General features: G+C 48.4%; 2 protein-coding genes and 1 long non-coding RNA gene across 3 annotated transcripts; 1 reads left to right on the forward strand and 2 right to left on the reverse strand.

Moving 5' to 3' along the window:
* Nucleotides 1-463: 463 nt before the first annotated feature.
* LOC135390062 (uncharacterized) lies at nt 464-1739 on the reverse strand. Its single transcript, XR_010421693.1, has 2 exons — nt 1543-1739; nt 464-918 (listed from the first exon to the last, which is right to left on the reverse strand). It is a non-coding gene; the product is annotated as an uncharacterized LOC135390062 (long non-coding RNA).
* Nucleotides 1740-8162: 6423 nt separating this feature from the next.
* Nucleotides 8163-8738, forward strand: LOC135389218 (uncharacterized). Its single transcript, XM_064619283.1, has one exon. It carries the CDS (start codon nt 8163-8165, stop codon nt 8736-8738), a length of 576 nt encoding a protein of 191 aa, XP_064475353.1.
* Nucleotides 8739-18215: 9477 nt separating this feature from the next.
* On the reverse strand, nt 18216-19142 carry LOC135389219 (uncharacterized). The gene has a single exon (XM_064619284.1). It carries the CDS (start codon nt 19140-19142, stop codon nt 18216-18218), a length of 927 nt encoding a protein of 308 aa, XP_064475354.1.
* Nucleotides 19143-19854: the final 712 nt, after the last annotated feature.

The following is a 19854-nucleotide window of genomic DNA, read 5'->3' on the forward strand; positions in this document are numbered from 1 at the left end:
TGTAGCCTCACGTTTTTGTAGCAGCTTTCACGAGGCTTTCCAAGAAAATCGCAATTCACGCTGTCTCCAGAACACTAGTTTTGCGTGTACACAAACTCCCCGGCATGTCACTTGTGGAATGCAAATCGCTACTAAACGTTTGAAGCACAATATTTCTAGAGCCGGCGATATACCCGTGGCACAATGTATCTGCAGTTTGCTACATAAAACGTTGTTCCACAGTAGACTCGTTTTGGTCGCGCCCGTGCAGAGGACGCGAAACAAAGTAGAGGTTTGTTGTACTGCACGCCCATACCAAAATGAGTGCGGTGATCATGTTATAGGGCACGTGGCAGCGACGCAATTTATAGTCAGTTCTTTAAAAATCGCTTCCGTCGGAGCGGCTTCGCTGTGGTATCGTGGTGGGACTTAGCAACCACTACACTCATTTGTGGGGCATCATGTAAAAACGAAAGGCCAAGAGAGTGGGACAGTACGTTTTATCCAAAAAGTTCAAGCTCCTTGTCCGTTTTTTGAAAGTTAATTTTTGTGTTTCCTGACGTGCTCAGACACAAGGATTCAGTTCTCTATGGTGCTTGGCACGAGAGGCGCTCGCCTTGCTCTTTGAAGAGCGCCTGCCACAGAGAAGAGGCGCTCCACTGCTCCCGAAGTGGCCTGTTTCCCGAGGCATACTTGGGCAAGACGTCCCAGTTTGGGGTACTGGTGAAAATTATTCCTCCAGAAAGAGAGCACATCCTGAGCGTCGTATTCCGCGCTGAGGTAACGTTCCAGTTCAGACAACTGCCGAGCCTCCTGGAGTGGGTATACCGCATCCAGCACGCCCGACAGACCGACAACTTTAGATATGTCCACTTTAGCATCAGGCGTAGAAGTTGTTGGTGCTGAAGTTACGCTGGTAGCCGTGAAAGAATATGGAGCCTGCAAGAACGAATATTGTTAGAAATTCGAGTCTTACTACAGGAATCATTGCACTATGTCCACCTGCACTTCTCCTAAGTGCATATATATGTTGTTTCAAAAACCGAATGATCAGCAGTTGACAAAACAGCAGGTAACCTGCAGACACAATAAGCTACCCTATTATTGCAGCTTCTGGCATGCAATATAGTGCATAACGGTCGTGGCACTCAACATGCAAAAACATGGAAAGTTTCCGTATGATCATAACTGTGCAGTGCACCACATACAACTGACAATCACAAAGGGTAGACAATAAGTTGACTAAAAATAGTCAGGTCCGAATTCGCGTAGCTGATACACACGACCGAAGGCTTGTAGTAAAATAAGCCTTTATTGCTTCCTGAAGGTTTCCTGTCCTAGTGTTGCCATTATGTTTGATTGCCTCCCTAATGGACTATACGAAACAAATTCCAGTGGATAAACACGGCATAATGTACGCGTAAGTCCGGATACCTAATACGGATAAAGTTATCAGCACTACATTAGGGTCAATCATGTAATTAGTTCTGAGAAGAACAGTCCTCCGTGAGGATGACAGTCTAACTATAGTAAAAAAAAAAAATAAAAAAATGTGTACAGTACCCTATCGACTCCGTCGAGTAGATGTTCCACAACCTTGACTGCCTCCGAAGTACTTGGCTTCGATAATCCCTTCGCGATGTGTGACTCGAAGATTCTGAGCTTTATTCTTGGATTGAGGATGCAAGCAGCTATTAGAAAACTGTCCTTCAATGTGGCTTCGAACCTTCGGTTAAGCTGCTCCAAAAGTTCTGCACAAAACACTGAAAAGCTAATGGAGATCACGGTAATGGCGGTCCACGTAAATTGTCTGACTAAACCAGATTTACAACAAAAGAGAGGTGGGGGGATTCCGGTAATTATTCCATCTAAGAGGAATGGACATTCCATATGGAGATGCTGCTATATGTGATGCGTCCGGATAATTTAACAGCCGCCTCTTTAATGGTTTTCATGCGCAACATGCGCACCGGATCCTACTGTGCTGCCCTTCGAAAACAAACATTGAAATAGTGCTGATTAATGACACACATTAAACTTCAGCTTTGGTCAGTATAAGGGGAATGGGATTTTATTCCGATTCTAAAAGGAACCTGCTCATCCGGGTGGCAAAGGAGACTGTTACCGAATATGGCGCACGTCATTACTGTTACATTGCCTGCCTTCATATGGACAGATAAATCATCCTTCTAATGTTCAAATTTCTTGGTAGTATGTGTGTGCATTTCCCCTCGTTATTCGTAGCCTGGTGCACTTCACGTTCTCAATATGGAATAAAGGAGAATAACCATCTCAACTAATGAACGACCCCTCCTATAGTTTTAAAATAACAAGAATGACAAAAGTATCTTGCTTACTTGCTTGTGTTGAAGCTCTCTGTTTTCATGTAAACTGTCGATATGCATAGATGGACAATTGCTGCTGTGACGCCGTCACACTGCAACGCATCTGTTGCGTCGCCAAGGGGCTCGAGCAAGTCTGGGATTTCTTGCAGCCGTGACAAAGTAAAAGTTGGAAGGCTGAGATCAATTGCCCTGGAGGGGTGCAGCTCATTGTACTGCTGGACAAGTGTATCCACTGCCTCGTACACCTATATCTGAAATATTTCATCACATGGAACGAGTAATCGTTATTGATTGTGCCCGATTAGTCTTACACCATCCCTCTCTGACTGCGTAGCGACATTTGAGAAGCGCGCCCTACATGGAAACATGTGAAATATGGCGAAAATCGATATCAAGGGAAAATGGCTGTAAAATGACTTCAAACTATATCTAGTAGTACCGATGGAAAACACGCGCAAATCCAACAATTAGCGGAACCAAGGCACAATATTGTTAAGTGGCGCTTGTTCGCGAATCGCCGACGAAATCGTCAATTCGAATAATAGCACACTGATTAGCCAAAGTTCGATATCTGTTTCGAGCAAGAAGAGTCTGCATGCGTACCTGTGTCAGCCGTTTAAGGGTTGCTAGCAGAGAGTTCCAACGTGTCCCGGTGGGAGGGATGACGTCTTTTTCGCATTTTTTTCGGAGCTCTTCGGTCCAGTGATTAGACCTTCTAAATATATTGATGACCGAACTTAGTAAGCCCAATACCTCAGAAGCTTTCGAGTCTTTTTTCAGTGCAGCATTGACCGCTAGTTGAAGGGTATGAGCGCAGCACGCGATCCTGTGGCAATGTTGGAGCGAGTCTGCTACCGATGGCGTCATGTCATCCTCCAGCTGGTCTAGTTCGTCAACTCCGGCTGTAGCGTCCTCCCCTGTTGCCATTCGCCATGCTTCGCTGAACATCATGTTAATGTTGAATGCCTTCACCATATTTGAGGCGTTGTCACATACAACGCAACCGATCTGCCTAATGTCTACGCCGCGCTGAAGCATCTCCCCTTCGAATGCTTTCCTGATATTGCAACCAGTATGAGGTCCAGAAAGATGCTTAAATGCTAGGGTATGGACTACAAGTTCCCAGTCCTTAATGAAATGCACCCTAATACCAAGTATAGAAGTCCTGGCTCTGCTCGACCACAGGTCGACCGTGAAGTGTACCGTGTTTGGTTTACATTTCTTGATGTCTTCACGAAGACTGGGCAGGGCGTACTTTCTGGCAAGATCTTCTAACTGCCGGCTTATTGTTCTCGGCGATACAACGTTTAGGTTGGGCCTCACAAATGTCATTAGTCTCTGGAAGCCCAAACCAGTGGGAAAGTTTAAGGGCAGCCCATCAACCGCGATCATTTCAGTCACCAGTCTGTTGAATGTTTGCTGTACCTCATGTGATGGCGTCAGCTTCACTTGCGAGCGCGCAAGTGTTGCAGAATGACCTTCTGCCATGCACTTTCTTCGTTTCGACACACAGGCCGCGTGCTCATCTCTGTGCATCAGCTGTAATGAATATAAAGTTGTATTAGAGAGCATTGCAATAATTATTCTACGCTGTCGAGTGCATGTCGTGGCCAGTCATGCTGAAGGTTGCGTTCGATTGCGGTTGGGCACTAACTTAGTTGCTAGTGAGCAGCTGGAGTAACTGTAGTTTCTGATAATTGTAACTTATTGCTGTAACAATTTAATCTATCTGAAATTAACTTTGTGCGACATAGTTAGCTTATATCCCAGTAACTAGGTACATTTTGGAAGCGCTATAGTTCTTTTTATTAGCCAGCACGTTTCGAATAGAAAGAAAAAAAATGAAAAAGGAAACGCTGCAACTATCGCGCTTCCTGAAACAATTACCGTAAAACGCAAGTTGAAAAATATCAGCACTGTCTTAGACTCCTTCAGCAGTGATACCCTGTTCACCACCGCTGTTAAAGTACTCCACAGCATTGGTGGCCATGTTCTCGAAATAAAGCGGCGCAAGAGCTCGGAGATGAACATACTTACCATGCCATGCACTTTAAAACTGTTCATTTCGCAGAAAATAACAATTTGGGATCTCACTGATGATGATCATGAGAAAGAGAAAAGACTGGGAGTCGGAAACAACAGAGAGTGTATTGGCATCAAATGGAAGGCCGGAAACAACACTTTTGGTTACCCTACAAGACTTGGAACGACAAAAAGAGATGAAGAAAACAGAAAGCCCTAGGTTAACCAGACACCATGGAATCGTTTTCCTTCTTGTTTAGAAGCATTTCAGAAATAACTTTGGGTAACAGAGTTACGTTGACAGAGTGTAACCAGTTTCTATTTTTAGCCGTATTATATTTTTGCAGTTACACTTTAGTTATTTTTTACTGGGAAGCAGGTCTAACTATATAGCTATATTTCCAGTAACTTCTCACATGACTGTTCGATTCTGCAACATTGTCAGAAAAAAAAATGATAACACTCCTAACCACAATGCTGCCTTCGCTGCAGAAGGTATCTTCGTTTTTTTTCCCTTTCTTTAACAGTTTGCCCTGTTCCGATGTACGTGGTCGAGCTTAGAGACAGGTTTCTCCGTAAAGTTGCGCGGTATGGTACTCCCTGGGTCAGTTCAACACAGCATGGGTACAGGTAGCTAGTAAGTAGTAGCTAGTAGGTATAAAGGCATTTTCGGAAACAGCCAGCAACTTACCTCCAGATGTCTCGCAAAATTTCCAACTGCCCTCTTCCTCCCAGCTTTTCTTGTATTGCAGTATCGACAGATCATATACGTCTTCTCTCCGTCCGCAGTGCTACCAACATACACGAAGTGGTTTTGTAACCAGTCAGGTGCCATAAATCCCTCCAAGACGACAAGATTATCAGATGGAGCCGTCATTACGCAACGCAGGACAGACACTAGACACCAAATAGTCACTAAACAGCAGTACTAAGCACATTGAAACCAGCATACTTTCATGAGGATCAAACCGAAGATCGCATGGAACCTGCTTTTATTATAACTCCTATCTGTATGTCAGAACTGACAACCAATAGACTGTCGCTATTTAAGATAACATATCCCCTCTCCCAAAAAAACTGAAATAGTTGTTTTCTCTCACCGACCGCTCCGCGATGTATCAGCGTCAGCCGCACGCGCTCTGGGGTGGCTGGTGTGTTGTTATCGCTATCGTATCATTGCACTAGTAATGCCCCGTGATCGCGCTTTATAATATCGTGGACGTATGAGGACAATCAGCAGTATGACTTGAAAAAGTGTCTTTCTTGGTAGCATGCGATAAACAGCGATCCTCGGCTGAGAGAGTACAGTATCGCACTGCGCGGCAAATAGTTTAGCTGTGAGTACGAGATGACAGACGCCATAGAAGCCACCGCTGGCTACACGTGCGACTGAAATGGCCACACACTACATCAAATGATTGTGATCGTGAGTTATCGTGACTCAAAATGCCCAGCTCTGGTTAGCGTGCTGGCCATGTCACGTCGAGACTGGGAGGTGCCCGGGTTGGACTTCCGGTGCCAGCTGTTCTGTCTGGGGTTTTTCCTGGGTTTCCCTCAGACGCTTTCAGACATATGTCGGCACAGTTCCCTTAGAAGTCGGCCCAGGACGCACGTTCCCCCAGGGCGTTCCTTGTGACGTTCCCCACCTCTCTGAGGCCGTCAACGGCGAGCCCTTTCAACAGCACCACTACTACTACCCGTCACACAGAAACGCTGACGGACGGACGAGACCCGTCACACGACTGATCAACGAAGCTCAAGAAGCCCTGACACGATCGGGCACAGAAGATGTCCGTGTGTTCGAAGACAGGCTAAAGGCATTGCAGTTGCAGTTGAATACTGTAGACGACAAAATCGAACAAGAGCGTGCAGATGAACTGTACGAGGCAGAGTTCGAGCAAGTATTTCAGTGGAATTACAAGTTGGTAACGTGTTTGGCGAAGTTGGCTCATCGGCGTGAAGCGTTGGAGACTTCGGAACGAGCTGCACGTGACTCGTCGGGGAGCAACCCTTCGAATGGAACGGCACCCTCAATAAATCGAACGAAGGTCCGTCTGTCCAAACTGGAATTGATGAGGTTCGACGGAGAAAGGACTACCTGGCAGCAATTTTAGGAGCAGTTTGACCTCGTCGTACATCGAAATGAGGATCTTACGGAAGTGGATAAATTCGGCTATTTGAAGGGATGCCTAACGCCTGACGCAGCAGCAGCAGGATTGCCTCCAACCTCAAGGTGTTACAACGACGCCATAGACTTGTTCAAGCGACGGTTTATAGACGAAGAATTGCTCGTTCAGTCTCACATGAGAAAGCTCATTGACCTGGATCCAGTTTTTCAGATGACGTTAAGGGTCTCAGACATCTCTACGATAACGTGGTTGCACACGTACGAGGACTGGAAGCATTAGGAAGAAAGCTGGAGACCTTCAGCAGTCTTCTGCTTCCGATACTTCAACGAGCACTACCAAGAGACATTTTGCTCAGTTTCAACAAAAGGAGCATAAGTGAGCGAAGAAACAGCACTGCAGCGGTTCTCGAGATGGGTCAACAAGAAGCGGGCGGCAGTGCTCGTCTGGGAACGATCGAAATGTCGGATTCATTTACACAGCTACTCGACTTCTTGAAAGTGCAAGTCCAAAGCCGAGAAGATGTGGAGTTCATCCAACACATGAGCGGGAAGACGAAGAAACGAGACGGTGCACACAGCAACAGAGGCAGAGGCAAGCGCAAAGATTCCAGGAAGTCATCGTCAACGGCCGTTCTTCAGCAATCCACCCAGGTAAACAGTTGCTTCTTCTGAAAGGCGGAAAGCCATTCTACGATGGAGTGCGACATGAAGATTGGACTTGAAGAGAAGAAAAACAGTCTTCGAACGAAGGTGCTTCAGGTGCACGAGGCCGAATCACCAAGCAAAGACATGCTGAAGTCAAGTAAAATGCAAGAATTGCGGAGGTAGACACGCAACGGTCACGTGTGACCCAGACTTCGTACAGAAGAAAGCATCCACGCCGGATGCGATTACGTCGGTTCCAGTGAACTTGGAGTGTCACAGCGACCAAAGGAGACCAGCCGTTCTTCTACCCACCCTGACAGTTCGGGCGCTCTTCGGCAGTAAAAGCCAACGTTCATTTGTGTGCACAGAAATCTCCAGGAAGATGAGATGCAAGAAAGTTGGGACGGAGACGCCGACAGTCGAAGTCTTTGGTGGTCATCAAACCGAGAAAGACTTTCCACGCGTACTCGTACGCTTGGAAATAGAAGACGGCAAGTGCCAGGAAATTGAAGCCCTGGAGATAGAGACGGTACGCAATCAGTCGATTCCAAGCCCATCAAGTTCTGTCGCCGAGAAACTGTCACAGCTTCAGTGCAGATTGGGTGATACGTCAGCACGGGGAGGTCCAGTTAACATAGGTCTACTGTTCGGATGTGAGCACTATTGGACAGTCACCACGGGTCGGTCAAGAAAACTGAACGACCAACTGCGAGCAATAGAAACTGAATTTGGATGGGCTGTCCAAAGTCCCACACCAGAAGAAGCAGATGATCGTTGCTCACCAGCTATTGCGTTTTAAAGTCTGCAGTTTCCAAACGAGATACTTCAGACATCTTGACGAAGTTCTGGACACTCGAAGCAATTGGTATCGACGACAGGGAATCTGAGATTGGACGACCCGGTAGTGAACTACTTGGAGCAAACAGTGAGCAAGAGTAATGACCGATACGAAGTGGCTTTACTGTGGAGGGACCAGGTTAACCTCAACAGCAACAAAGCAGTGGCCATGAGACGGCTCCAGCAGCTGACGAGAAAATTACATAATGATACAGAAAGTACCGGTGTGGCTGGAAGCCTACGACGTGGCTATCCGACAATACTACAGAGACGACATGGCGGAGCTGGTGGACGAAGACGTTCAGACGAAGCATTTCACGTACTACATGCCGCACCAGGTGGTTGTTCGTGAGGCAAGCAGAACGACGAAACTTCGCCGTTCTGCGACGAAACTGCGGGTAGTGTTTGACGCGTCGTCACACGCCTCAGGGTCATTGTCTCTCAACGACAATTTACAAAGCGGACCGTACTTGACAGCAGATCTCGTTGCCCTCCTACTGAACTTCAGGCGGCATAATGTTGCGCTTGTTGCAGACATGGAAAATGCATTCCTCCATATTCAAGTGCAGGAGAGCGACAGAGACGCCCTGCGTTTTCTGTGGTACGATCGCATACCACGGCCTCAGGAGGACACGCCAAACATTGTCACATTCAGGATGAAGAGGGTCCCGTTTGGGATTACTTCAAGTCCGTTTTTGTTGGCAGCTACGCTGAAGCACCACTTCGTGAACATGGCGCACAAGTTTCCAACGTCTTCGAAGTTGCCTTCTGAAAGCACGTAGACGACCTACTCGCGGGGGCTAAAAGAGGACTATAAGGATCTACTGAGCATGATCGTGTGCGTGCAAAAGGAGGATTGCATGAGACGTTCGTTCAGTACGTGTCCTGGCGTTGAAAAACTCCACGATTATTTCACAGCTAATATAGGCTGGGACGATGACGTCATAAGCGACGTACAGTTCAAGCAACGGGTATCTGGACTGCACAGCAGGCTTGACACCATGGTTTTGCCATTTGACGACCTTCTTGAACGTGTTCTGAAGGACATCGATTGCCTTAAAATGCATGACTTCGTTGCGAAAGAGCAAGCTCCTTTCCTGTGACATCTGAAGCAAACCCTTCCACACGACGAAGCAATAGTCATGATGGACTTTTCAGAAAATTACAGCTTCCTGGTACAAAATTCCCCCCAGTTGTTCTACTGGGAAGACAGCCAAGCCAGACAGGCACCCAATTATTGCGTACTACCGTGACGTTCACACGCAAGGATCTGACCTGACTACAAGACATACATCATGATATCCGACACCCTCTCGCATGAAAATTCCAATACTTTCCAACGACTTTTCTGCGACGCTTCACTGCGGACTCTTCCCACATTAAGGGGATTTCGTACTTCACAGACGGTGCCGCGTCACAATACAAGAACAAGAAACATTTTGTAAATCTCTGCCACCCTAAATGAGACTGGAATTAACGCTTCCTGGCATTTTTTTGCAACATCCCATGGCAAAGGTCCATGTGATGGTGTAGGTGGCACGCTCAAAAGGCTAGCAGCGAAAGCCAGCCTTCAAAGACCTTTCGAGGACCAAATCCTGACACCTCTTGACCTATACAAATGGGCACATGAAAACATGGAGAATGTAACACCGATCTGGGTTGCAAAGGAGGACATTCATGCACATCATGACATCCTCGCTCCTAGGTACAGGCAAGCGATTACAGTGCATGGCACAAGATCATATCATGTAGCTGCAATCATGCTGCTGTATCAAGATGTAGCTGCAATGCCGACGTCTTTCTCGGAGAAGAGAAGCGTGTTTCGGGTATTCGACGGCTAGGAAAAGCACACATTTGAAGTCCATTCACGTCCTCTTTCAATGATGTTCCAATCCCTTATTATATATTAAGTGTAAAGTATGCAATAACTTGGTGTGTTTGTTTCAGTGTCTTTAAAACTTCACTGTGTTTACGTTCAATAGTGTTCTGTTCTTGCCGTGCGCCTTCCCAAAGAGAAGGTAAATACAGTGTCCGCCATATGAGGTTTCATCAAAGAACGCTGAGGAATTAACCACAGGTCCACCAGACATCACTATACCTGTGCGGCGACGTGAATACTCAATCATTCAAAGTTACATTTAATCAGCGCTAAATGATCATCACATTATTTAATAACGATTATAATCTGCCCCGAATAATTGGGCTTGCCCCACAAACGAGCGCCGCCCTCCGTCGCAGTCTTGGCGCGTGCCATGCCTGCACCACGGATACTCCAAGAAAAAAATTAACATATTTTGTTTAATACATAACACTTTGTTAATTTTTCGTAGTTACGTTCCCGACGTGTGTACAGTTCTCCGCAAATCGCTCAGTTCCAGCTTGTTATCGCACACACAAAATGCCGCATTGAAATGCGCGTATTTAATCGATTTTCTCAAATTAGCGGAATTTTTTCGCCGTAAAAATTATTTTGCAGGTCGGTGAGATTTTCTCCCTCGGACGAACAGCAGCCGAACCTTTCACGTGCAAATTCTCATTTCGCTGCGACGCACGGTATTCGTTTAAAAAATACGCAAAATTTGTCAAATTTTGCTTTGATTGCGGTAGTGCCTACTGGGCTCCCTTAACAGATAAATGAATGACCTTCGAACTCGTGAATTTTGAGCACAAACACAGCATGTGTACCGATTTTCAGCGTTCTAACTGCGGCAGAACGGCCGTTAGACGCGACGAAGCCGAACATGGTTTTTGCTCCTGGCGCCAATTTTGGTGCCCTCTAGCGGCGGAACTCAGCGGATGTTCGAATAAATAATACGTGCTTTACTTCCCAATGCCCACACGAACCACCCTGATTTTTTTTCATAAAAATCCCTGGTGGTCGAGCAACCCTCCTGGATCACTTGGCGTGGAATCGCACACCTGTGCGAAATAGAGGCAGTCTTGCACTCAATGCCTCTAACCCACCTCTATGACGAACCTCAGGAGCCAGTGCCACATTGCCCCGCTTACTTTCTCGCAGGAAGAAGACTCAGCACGCTACCGAACTTAACGGGTCCGGATGACATAGCACACAATCAGCTGCTCAAATCGTGGTCGGATCGCGAGATGGTTTTGGCAACATTCTGGAAAAGATGGTCCAAAGATTATCTCGCTGAGCTGCAAACAGGGCCGTCAACGAGAGGACTGAAAGCAATGATTGAGGAAGGAAAACTCGTTTTGCTGCAAGAGACTATGCTACCTCGGCAGCAGTGGAAGATGGCAAGAGTCGAACAGTGTTTCGTCGGAAGAGATAGGAAAGTCAGATCGTGCATGCTGAAGCTTCCGAGCGGCATTCAACTACTGTACCCTCTGGAGTTAGGAGAATGAAAATGAAATGTTGGATTTCGCGTTGGATTTCAAGGAACGAGGAGGAGGAAGAAGCGACGATGAAGACGAGGAGGATTTTCGTTGTAACGTTTTGGTGAGTTCATTCTACGTTGGAAGCTCGTGGGAGCAGGTTGGCTGAATTAAACTGTGTTGTTCCTGGTCAACGGATCCTCTCATTTCATCTTCACTTTATCGCCGGTCTTTAAAGAAGGTAATTGAGACAAGATACCTCATTTGAAAGAAATAAAGCATAAACATGGTTCGTCCACACAAAAGCACGATGTTTCACCCAAAGGAGGGTAGCTTGCGTTAGCGACCGGCATCATAGGGGCATAATGTCGCACAACGTGTGTACGTGTCATATGCGCAAACAGTGACCGAAACTCGGGTTCCACCATCCACCTATATCCGTCTGCGACTGACAGCAGGAAACACTGGGCCGCTTTAGCCGTTCGTGTCAACACCATCGCGATGCTTGAAAGCTTTCCCGTGTTCCCACTTGTGGGAGACGGAGTACCGGTGTTAGGGCTCGCCTTCGCTCCTGTCAGTGACAGGTGTATAAAGCTCTTTAGGTGTATTTGCTACTATGAACTGACTCCTGTTTATCCGTGTTGTTTTTGTAAACCTATATAAATGAGTTTCAAGCGTGCCCCGTCCTCTGCCCGCGGGTGGCACTTTGGACGCTGTTACGATTTTTGCCCGGGGAAGGAAGGTGGTCTGGCTCGACTCGTTGCCATTTGTATACTCGTCTTTTTTTCTGCGCATTCTTACATGATATTATTATGTTTTCACTCTTCTGCGTACTAGCGTGCATCCAGAAACTACCCCACGAAATTGTAATAAATGTTGGTGTGGAAAAATGTAATATACGACGACCGACATTTATCTGGAGAAGTAAGAAACAAAATGCAAGTAAACTGGCGGAGGCTAGTTGTTGGTAACCGTTTCCATTGAGTCTGGAGGCATACGCGAAGAGACAGAGGGCTCTATACAAAACTTTTGCACCCTACTACGTGTAATTTTACCAAATTCTGATAAAAATAAATGTTATTTCGTGAATTTAACTCACTCTGAAATTTTCCAAGTTAAAGTCTTTGTTCTCAGAACCAGGAAGCGTAATTACGGATTTACACCAACACAATGCTAGCAGCTGAATAAAATTTAAAAAAAAAGTGCTAAATTGGTGGTGGGGGCGGTGAAAAGGCTCGCCGTTTTCAGCATCACAGAGGTAGGCAAGGTCACGACTGGATCGCACATCGTCTGCCGTCAAAATAGCACAAGGAGTAGTGATAGAAAACGACGACCCGCCCCTTATTGTTTCTGTTTCACTGTTTCACAGATAACTATGGCGTTTCAGCTATGTTCCGATGCTTCTGCTGTCTTCAGCAGAAGCATCGGAAAGGAATCTGAAAGGGGAGTACCATGCTCTCCCCGAATCGCTTTTTAGCGGAGAACTAGGCGCGGTGCAGATTTAGAAAGTAGCCGTTTTCGTACATTTGCTGATGCCATTTCGTACATACACATCATACATTGCCATTTCGTGCATTTGCCAGCTGCTGCCATTGCACTTGGTAGCTTATTTTGTGGTGGATTTGGGTAAACGGACAATGCGCTGCTGATAAGAAAATGGTACCTTGAATTGGCAAGTGTTCCAGATTTCAGTTTAATAAATGTAATGCGTTTTAATTAGAGTTAATATAAAATTATTTGAAGTACGTGGCAAAATCTATCCGCAGATACACACCGTCGATCGCATATTTTTCCGTTGCGTGCCTTTTTATTAAAATTTTTCGACATGATTACTGAAACACCCTGTACGCTGCCAAGTGAAATAGTCGAATGTGAACGCATGGTCGATGGCTATTCGAGGTTCATGCGCCGGGGCTACCACTTCTAAAAGGACAACGAAACAGGTGCACAATTGTTTTCATGCACTGTGCTAAAGATGCCGACGGTGAACGTTTTGAACAATTACTGACGCAAAAAGTACACAATGCCACCAAACCGACAAAATATTCACTGCACTCTTTAGTTTTCATGCCCCAACCCTTGATGCCTTGCCGACAAGACTGCAGGATGTCGAACCGAAACGTTTTTCGTTCCGGTTTTTGTTCCGGTTCTATCATAAACGGTTCGGTACAGGTTCTGCTCTGGAGCAAAAAAATAACGGCTCATACCGGTTTTAACCGGTTCCACCTCTAGTGGGCATATGCATTCCCAGGAAAAAAAAATCAATGTTGCAAAATGTAAACCCGTTTATTCCGCATACATTGTATTTAATATTAATAGGCAGCTGAGACATTGGCAACTCCAGGCTCCAGTTAAGAACTTTGAAAGAGAAACAATCCTGAAACAAAGAAAGACTGTCTGTTCACATGGGCTTTCTCGACGTGGAACGTCTATTGGAAGGACGACGTGGAAGGACGACGTCCACTCGTATATCGACATACATTCCACCGTAATCGTATCACTCGTAAAGTATGACTTCAAAACATGCGACGTCGGTCTCATTCGTCTATTCGTAGTCCAAACCGGCGAAGTTTTTTCTTGGACCGAAGACCGTTAAATAAATTTTTCGGTATCAGATCCAGAGGAAAAAAAAACGTATACGGTTTCGATTCTGCTCCGGTTCGCACCATAATAGCTTTTTTTCTTGGCTTTCGGTTTTGGTTTTCGGTTCGCTCCGACACCCTGGACCAGAGGCACACGTCATTTTCACCTCGTACCCCATTAACAGGTCAAAATACGGGACAGAACGGCAAAATACACACAGCAGTCAATAGTGTTAACACCTGAGAGCACCAGAGTACCAATCTTCTTTTTCTTTCTTTCTTTTTCGTTTTTTTTTTTTTTTCAATTGGGAGATCACCTCTTTGCACTTTTAAGCACAGTGATGGGTGCGCTAATAGTGGGGCAAATGTTCTACACACCTCCATGATCACATATAATTTATATAAATATGTCAAACGACGTCGAAACATGGGCGTTCCCAGGTTTTTTTCCAAAAAAAGGGGGGGTTGAGCGCTTCTAGGGGGCAAGAGTGCAAAAAACCCACCCCCTACCACATCTTTTTCTGGAGGCGGACGTTGCACACTGTGTGGGTGTTTAGAGGTTCCTATTATGACATCTGAGAATAATCCTTACGACCTATGACTAAAGAGTGCACTATTTTCACAAGCGACCTTGGCGACGGCCCCCCTTGCCCCCATCTCGGTACGCCCATGCGTTGAAACGAAATAGACGAGGGGAGCACGGAGCGGCTACCGCATTAAGAGAGGCAGCATTGACACACGATCTTACACGTACCGATAAAAGGATCTGTCTCCTTTCACGTATGTGAGACATTAATTATACAATGTCGCCGCCAATTTAACGGGAAAAGTGGGTCTTGGTCGCCGTGGGACCGAAAACTTGGTTCATTGTGCTATGTTTTACGCATATGTAAGGGTTGTCCGACACCACAATATCAGTCTTACTTTTATAGCTCTCAGGCAAAAAGATCACCAGAAAAGCCACAAAGGTTTGACAGGGCAATTTGTCATTCTCTGTTTCCAATTCTTCAGCCGTGCTGCTTTACAACGAACCATTTCCGATGATAAATGATCAGGGTCCAGTCTGTGCAGAAGCAATGCAGACTGCGAAAGTATCGTTCGAAGAAATTATTGCAAGAATTGCGACCTCCGCCCTTTAGGGCATGGAATATATTGGTTCTTAGAAGGTCGTATATTATGCTAAATATATGTGATGGGCAGAAGCATATTGTTGTTGCAAATTATTGGCTTAAAAACAAGTCCACGTTAAGATGCCCTCAAGTCTCTAACCAGAGTTTAGCACCAGAATGCTCTGAGTAGAAGGATAACACGGAAAACATTTTTGCTGAGGCAAGATAAATGCGAAAATAAATGTAAATTATTCGAGATCAAAAGGGTAAAATAATACACAGTCCAACTTGTTGAAACGTCGTCAAGAAAAATAGCGAAAGAATGAAGCACGAAGTCAGAGTAACTATTTAATACGGAAGCTTTTGGGCAGAGCCTTTCCTGTCTGAAGAATGGCAGGCTCTGCCCGAAAGCGCATTCCTTTGACATTCACAAAAGGTAGCAATGGCAGTGAAATAGTGCTTCATTACTAGTAACCTCCAGAATTCCATGCAAAGACTTGATAGTAATTCCAATCAGAACAGAATTACTTCTGGGACATTGAAGTGTAGGAATGAGAGTGTATTCAAAGTTGGGGACAGCAGTTTATTGTCCGAAGGCTGGACTGGACTGAACGTCCGTGAGGATGAAGAGCTGTGAGCCGGAATGTTAAGCTCGCGTCGGGTGGCGCTGCTGTCTCGTCGGCTTTTTTCGTCCGGTGTCTGGAAGCGCCGCTACAGTCCCCCCTCGCTGGAAACGGCGAGGAACGATCGGACCAGATGACGGTTTTGCGTGCTCAGGCCTGGCAGTCGGTGGGCGCAGGTGTACGGTCGAAGTCTGTGGTGTTCGAGAGTGACGAGACGGAAGGGTCCGCATTCTCCAGGAAGGCGGGCTTAAGCCTGTCCAGGCTGACTGTCTCTTCCCGTCCGTTGATGAGTATACGGAAGGTCTTGTCAGAGCGGTGCAGAACGGGATGGGGGCTAGTATAGGCGGAACAAGGGATGACTTAACTCCGTCGATGCGGAGGAAACATGGGTGGCAGTGGCAAGTTGTTGCGGGACGTAGGGCTTGCAGGAGGATTTGGCACGGGTGGGCACGGGGTGGAGGCTGTCGAGGAGCTCGGAAGGGGTGGAGGGCAAGCTTGACTCGCCGAAGAATTCGGCGGGGAGGCGTAGGCTGCAGCTCTAGACGAGCTGCGCTCGACTGCAGCCAAGGTCGGCCTTGAAGGCAGAACGGACGCCGAGAAGCACTAGGGGTAAGGCATCTGTCCAGTGGGTGCGGACCTGATGCGCCGATGAAACCTCTCCACCAAACCGTTCGACGCAGGGTGGTACGAAGTTGTTCTTACGCGCGAGGTGCCAAGTAGATTGGTGAAGGCGGTGAAAAGGCGGCTTTCAAACTGAGGACCTCGGTCTGTCGTTACTCGTGAGGGCACACCGAAACGGGCGATCCAACTGCGTAGGAAGGTGGCAGCTACGGTTTCGGCGGTGGTGTCGGTGATGGGCGTAGCCTCTGGCCAGCGGGTGAACCGGCCAATGGCCTTGAGAAGGCGTCGGGCGACGCGAACTTGCCAAGCGGGGTGATGGTGTGACGCTGAATCTTTGAGCGCTGACAAGCGACGCAGCACCTCACCCAAGCTCGAATGTCCGCATTCATGGGTGGCCACACGTAGCGCTCGGCGATGGGTTTCTGAGTAGGACGTGCGCCGGGGTGGGACAGGTCGCGAATGGAAGCGAAGATAGCGCTCCGGAGCTCTGCTGGCACGAAAAGTCTTGCACGGCCGGTCGAAGTGTCACAGCACAGCGTGATGTCCGTGCCAGGCAGCGGAATGTCTTCCAGCCTAAGGCGGCTGCGTCTCACGGAGTCTGAGGAGCTCTTGGTCGGAGGATTGAGCGGATGCGAGGTCTTCCGGCGAGACGGATGTGGCACGTACAGAGAGCAGCGCGATGCGGCTGAAGGCATCGGCTGGACCGTTGGCGCTTCCCTGCACATAGTGGATCTGCGTGCAGAATCCTCCCAATCCCTCCAGAAAGTGGCGAAAGTGCCTGACTGCAAGATAAGCAGCAAGGAGCTCCCGGCCGAACGCGCTGTACTACTGTTCGGCAGGTTTCAACTTCTTACTGAAGAAGGCTATAAGGCGCCAGCTGTCGTCAAACTTCTGATGCAAGGCCGCTCCCACGGCCACGTTTGAGGCATCCACCATTAGTGCGGTCGGAGCGCCATGCTTCGAATGGTACAGCTGTATCTGCGCGCTGAGGTCCCCCTTGATCTTCGAGAAGGCGGCTTCGGCTTCAGCTGACCAGGGAAGGGGCTCCGATCCGCCGCGATAACTGAGGAGAGCTTCTAGTGGGCGCAAAGTGGTGGCACAGTGAGGGATGAATCGCCGGTAAAAGTTAAACCGAGGAAACGTCTCAACTGGCGGAGAGACTGAGGCTGCGGAAAGCTGGTGATCGCGTCGACCTTGCTTGGGAGAGGAGCGATGCCGGCGCAAGAGACCATGTGACCAAGGAATTCGGTGGCTTCAACGCCAAGTTCGTACTTCTGGACGTTGATGACGACGCCATGAGCGGCCAGTCGCGCGAAAAGTTGACGGAGGTGGTCGGCATGCTCTTTAGGGGTAAAACTTGCAACAAGCAGGTCGTCGATATAGGCAAAAACGAAAGGAAGGCCTCTGGTGACGGAATGAATGAACCGCTGGAAGGTCTGTGCTGCGTTGCGCAACCCGAAAGGCATCCGTTGGAATTCAAACAGACCGAATGGGGTGGTAATGGCGGTCTTCTTGATGTCTTCGGGGGCAACGGGAATCTGATGGTATGCTTTCATTAGGTCGATTTTAGAAAAGATGGTAGCGCTGTTCAAGTTGACGGTGAAATCTTGCTGGGGAGGCAAGGGGTAGCGGTCTGGAGCTGTGGCGAGTTTGAGGGCACGGTGATCGCCGCAAGGTCGCCAGTCCCCGGTCTTTTTGGGGACCATATGCAGCGGGGGATGACCAATCGCTGGAGGAAGGTCGGGCGACACCAACAGCGAGCATGTGCTCGAACTCCGTGCGGGTGATTTTGAGTTTTTCCGGGGCGAGACGTCGAGGCCGAGCAAAAACAGGTGGTCCAGTGGTGCAGATGTGATGCGCGACGGGTCTCGTCCAAACCGGTGGTTGGGTGAGAGAAGGGAACTCTTGAACGATCGAGGCGTACGGCGCTGTCAATGCAGAAAGCGTGACGGTATCTGCGCAGGGAGGTCACTTGCCGGTCATGACGTCTACGGAAAGCTTTGTGCATGTGTCGAGAAGTAGCTTGTTCCGCAGGGGAGGGTACAGCGTTCAGCCCTGTTGCCGAAACGATGGTGGTACCAGCACCACGGAGTGGATGTGGAATCTCCAGAGCGTGGGAAAGGCGAGCGTCGGCGAGATTGGGAACTGCGGCTTCCTGAGTGGCTTCCTGAGTTATCGTCGACGGTCTGTATGGGCATTGGCAGGAGCATCAATGCTTGCGCGCAGGTGGGAGACGTCCGCAGAAAGGGTGTCCAGACGTGCGTGGACGTCGTCTTAAGGTGCACAATCGGGGCCTTGACGTCGGTGGCCGAAAGATCTGGGGATGGCTGCGTGACCGTAGAGACACCAGGGCCGACAGCTTCCATAAGTTTGTATTCCTGTTCTGCGAGGTTGGCAAGCGGCAGGCTTGACGCGGCAGCCAGAATCATTTGGACCTGAGACGGAAGGCGCTGCATGAAGAGCTCGCGAAGCTGTGCGTCGAAAGTGGGGGCGCGGTCCCCGAGCAAAGCTTCCATGGAACGTAGCAGCTGGGATGGGCGGCGGTCGCCGAGCTCTTCGGTGTTAAGCAGCTGCTGCAGCCGTTTCCGCTCAGTTAGCGTGGTGCGATCCAGGATGGCGGTCTTGAGATGGGAGTACTGATCGCGAGGCGGTGGGGCCTGAAGAACGTCTGCCACTTCCATCGCAATCTCTGGAGGAAGGGCAGCGACGATGTGACGATACATGGTAAGCTGCTGTGAAATGCCAGCCAGCTGAAACTGGGTCTCTGCTTCGATGAACCATATCGACGGGTTCCATAGAACGGCGGAAGGCGAACTGCGACGGAGCTTACGGCTGTGGGAGGAGGCGGGGCAGGCGGTTGACCCCTGGCAGGCGGTAGGAACTCCGTTGTTGTCACCTGCTACTGCTGGCTGCATGGCTGCTGTCCGTTGGACGGGTCACCAGTGTAGGAATGAGAGTGTTCGGGACAGCAGTTTATTGTCCGAAGGCTGGACTGGACTGAACGTCCGTGAGGATGAGCAGCTGCGAGCCAGAATGTTAAGCTCGCGCCGGGTGGCGCTGCCGTCTCGTCGGCTTCTTCGTCCTGCGGCTGGAAGCGCTGCTACAGAAGCAAGGGCGCCTGGTCGAGCGTCGCATCCAGAGACCGCTATGTAAGGCATAGACGGGCAATGTACTTGGCAATTTTTTCGTCCGAAAAGTGCCGAGATATTAGTGAGTTTTAGTATATAGTACGCTGTCGCTTTTACGTACGTAAGGGATAGCGTGGTAGTTCTGCGCGATGCGCAGAACCACCCACGCTATCCCTTACATACGCAAACGCGATACCGCACGAGATACTAAAACTCACTATTAAATAAACGAATTTGAAAGATCAGCGCTGGGTTCGCAGATGCGTAGACGTAGAACCGGAGGAGTGAGAGGGCCTAGCTCAGAGGAGAAAGGAGCCGTCCCCAAGCAGCACAACACGTTGGCCCAATGTGGGACCTATATTGGGCCAACATGTTGTGCTGCTTGGGTCCAGAAGTCCGCACCGCCGCGGCGTCCCATCTCTCAAGGCCGTGCTCTGATTGTTTTGTGTGTGTTTTTTAAATTCGGTGTTAGCGTCGCGAAGCAACTGTCGGGGCAACA

This window comes from Ornithodoros turicata, chromosome 3 (genome assembly GCF_037126465.1).
Source record: "Ornithodoros turicata isolate Travis chromosome 3, ASM3712646v1, whole genome shotgun sequence".
Lineage (NCBI taxonomy): Eukaryota > Metazoa > Arthropoda > Arachnida > Ixodida > Argasidae > Ornithodoros > Ornithodoros turicata.

What these genes read in the sequence shown, in the direction of transcription:
- LOC135389218 (XM_064619283.1), top strand. Translation starts at nt 8,163, where the DNA reads ATGATACAGAAAGTACCGGTGTGGCTGGAAGCCTACGACGTGGCTATC.
- LOC135389219 (XM_064619284.1), bottom strand. Translation starts at nt 19,142, where the DNA reads ATGCAGCCAGCAGTAGCAGGTGACAACAACGGAGTTCCTACCGCCTGC.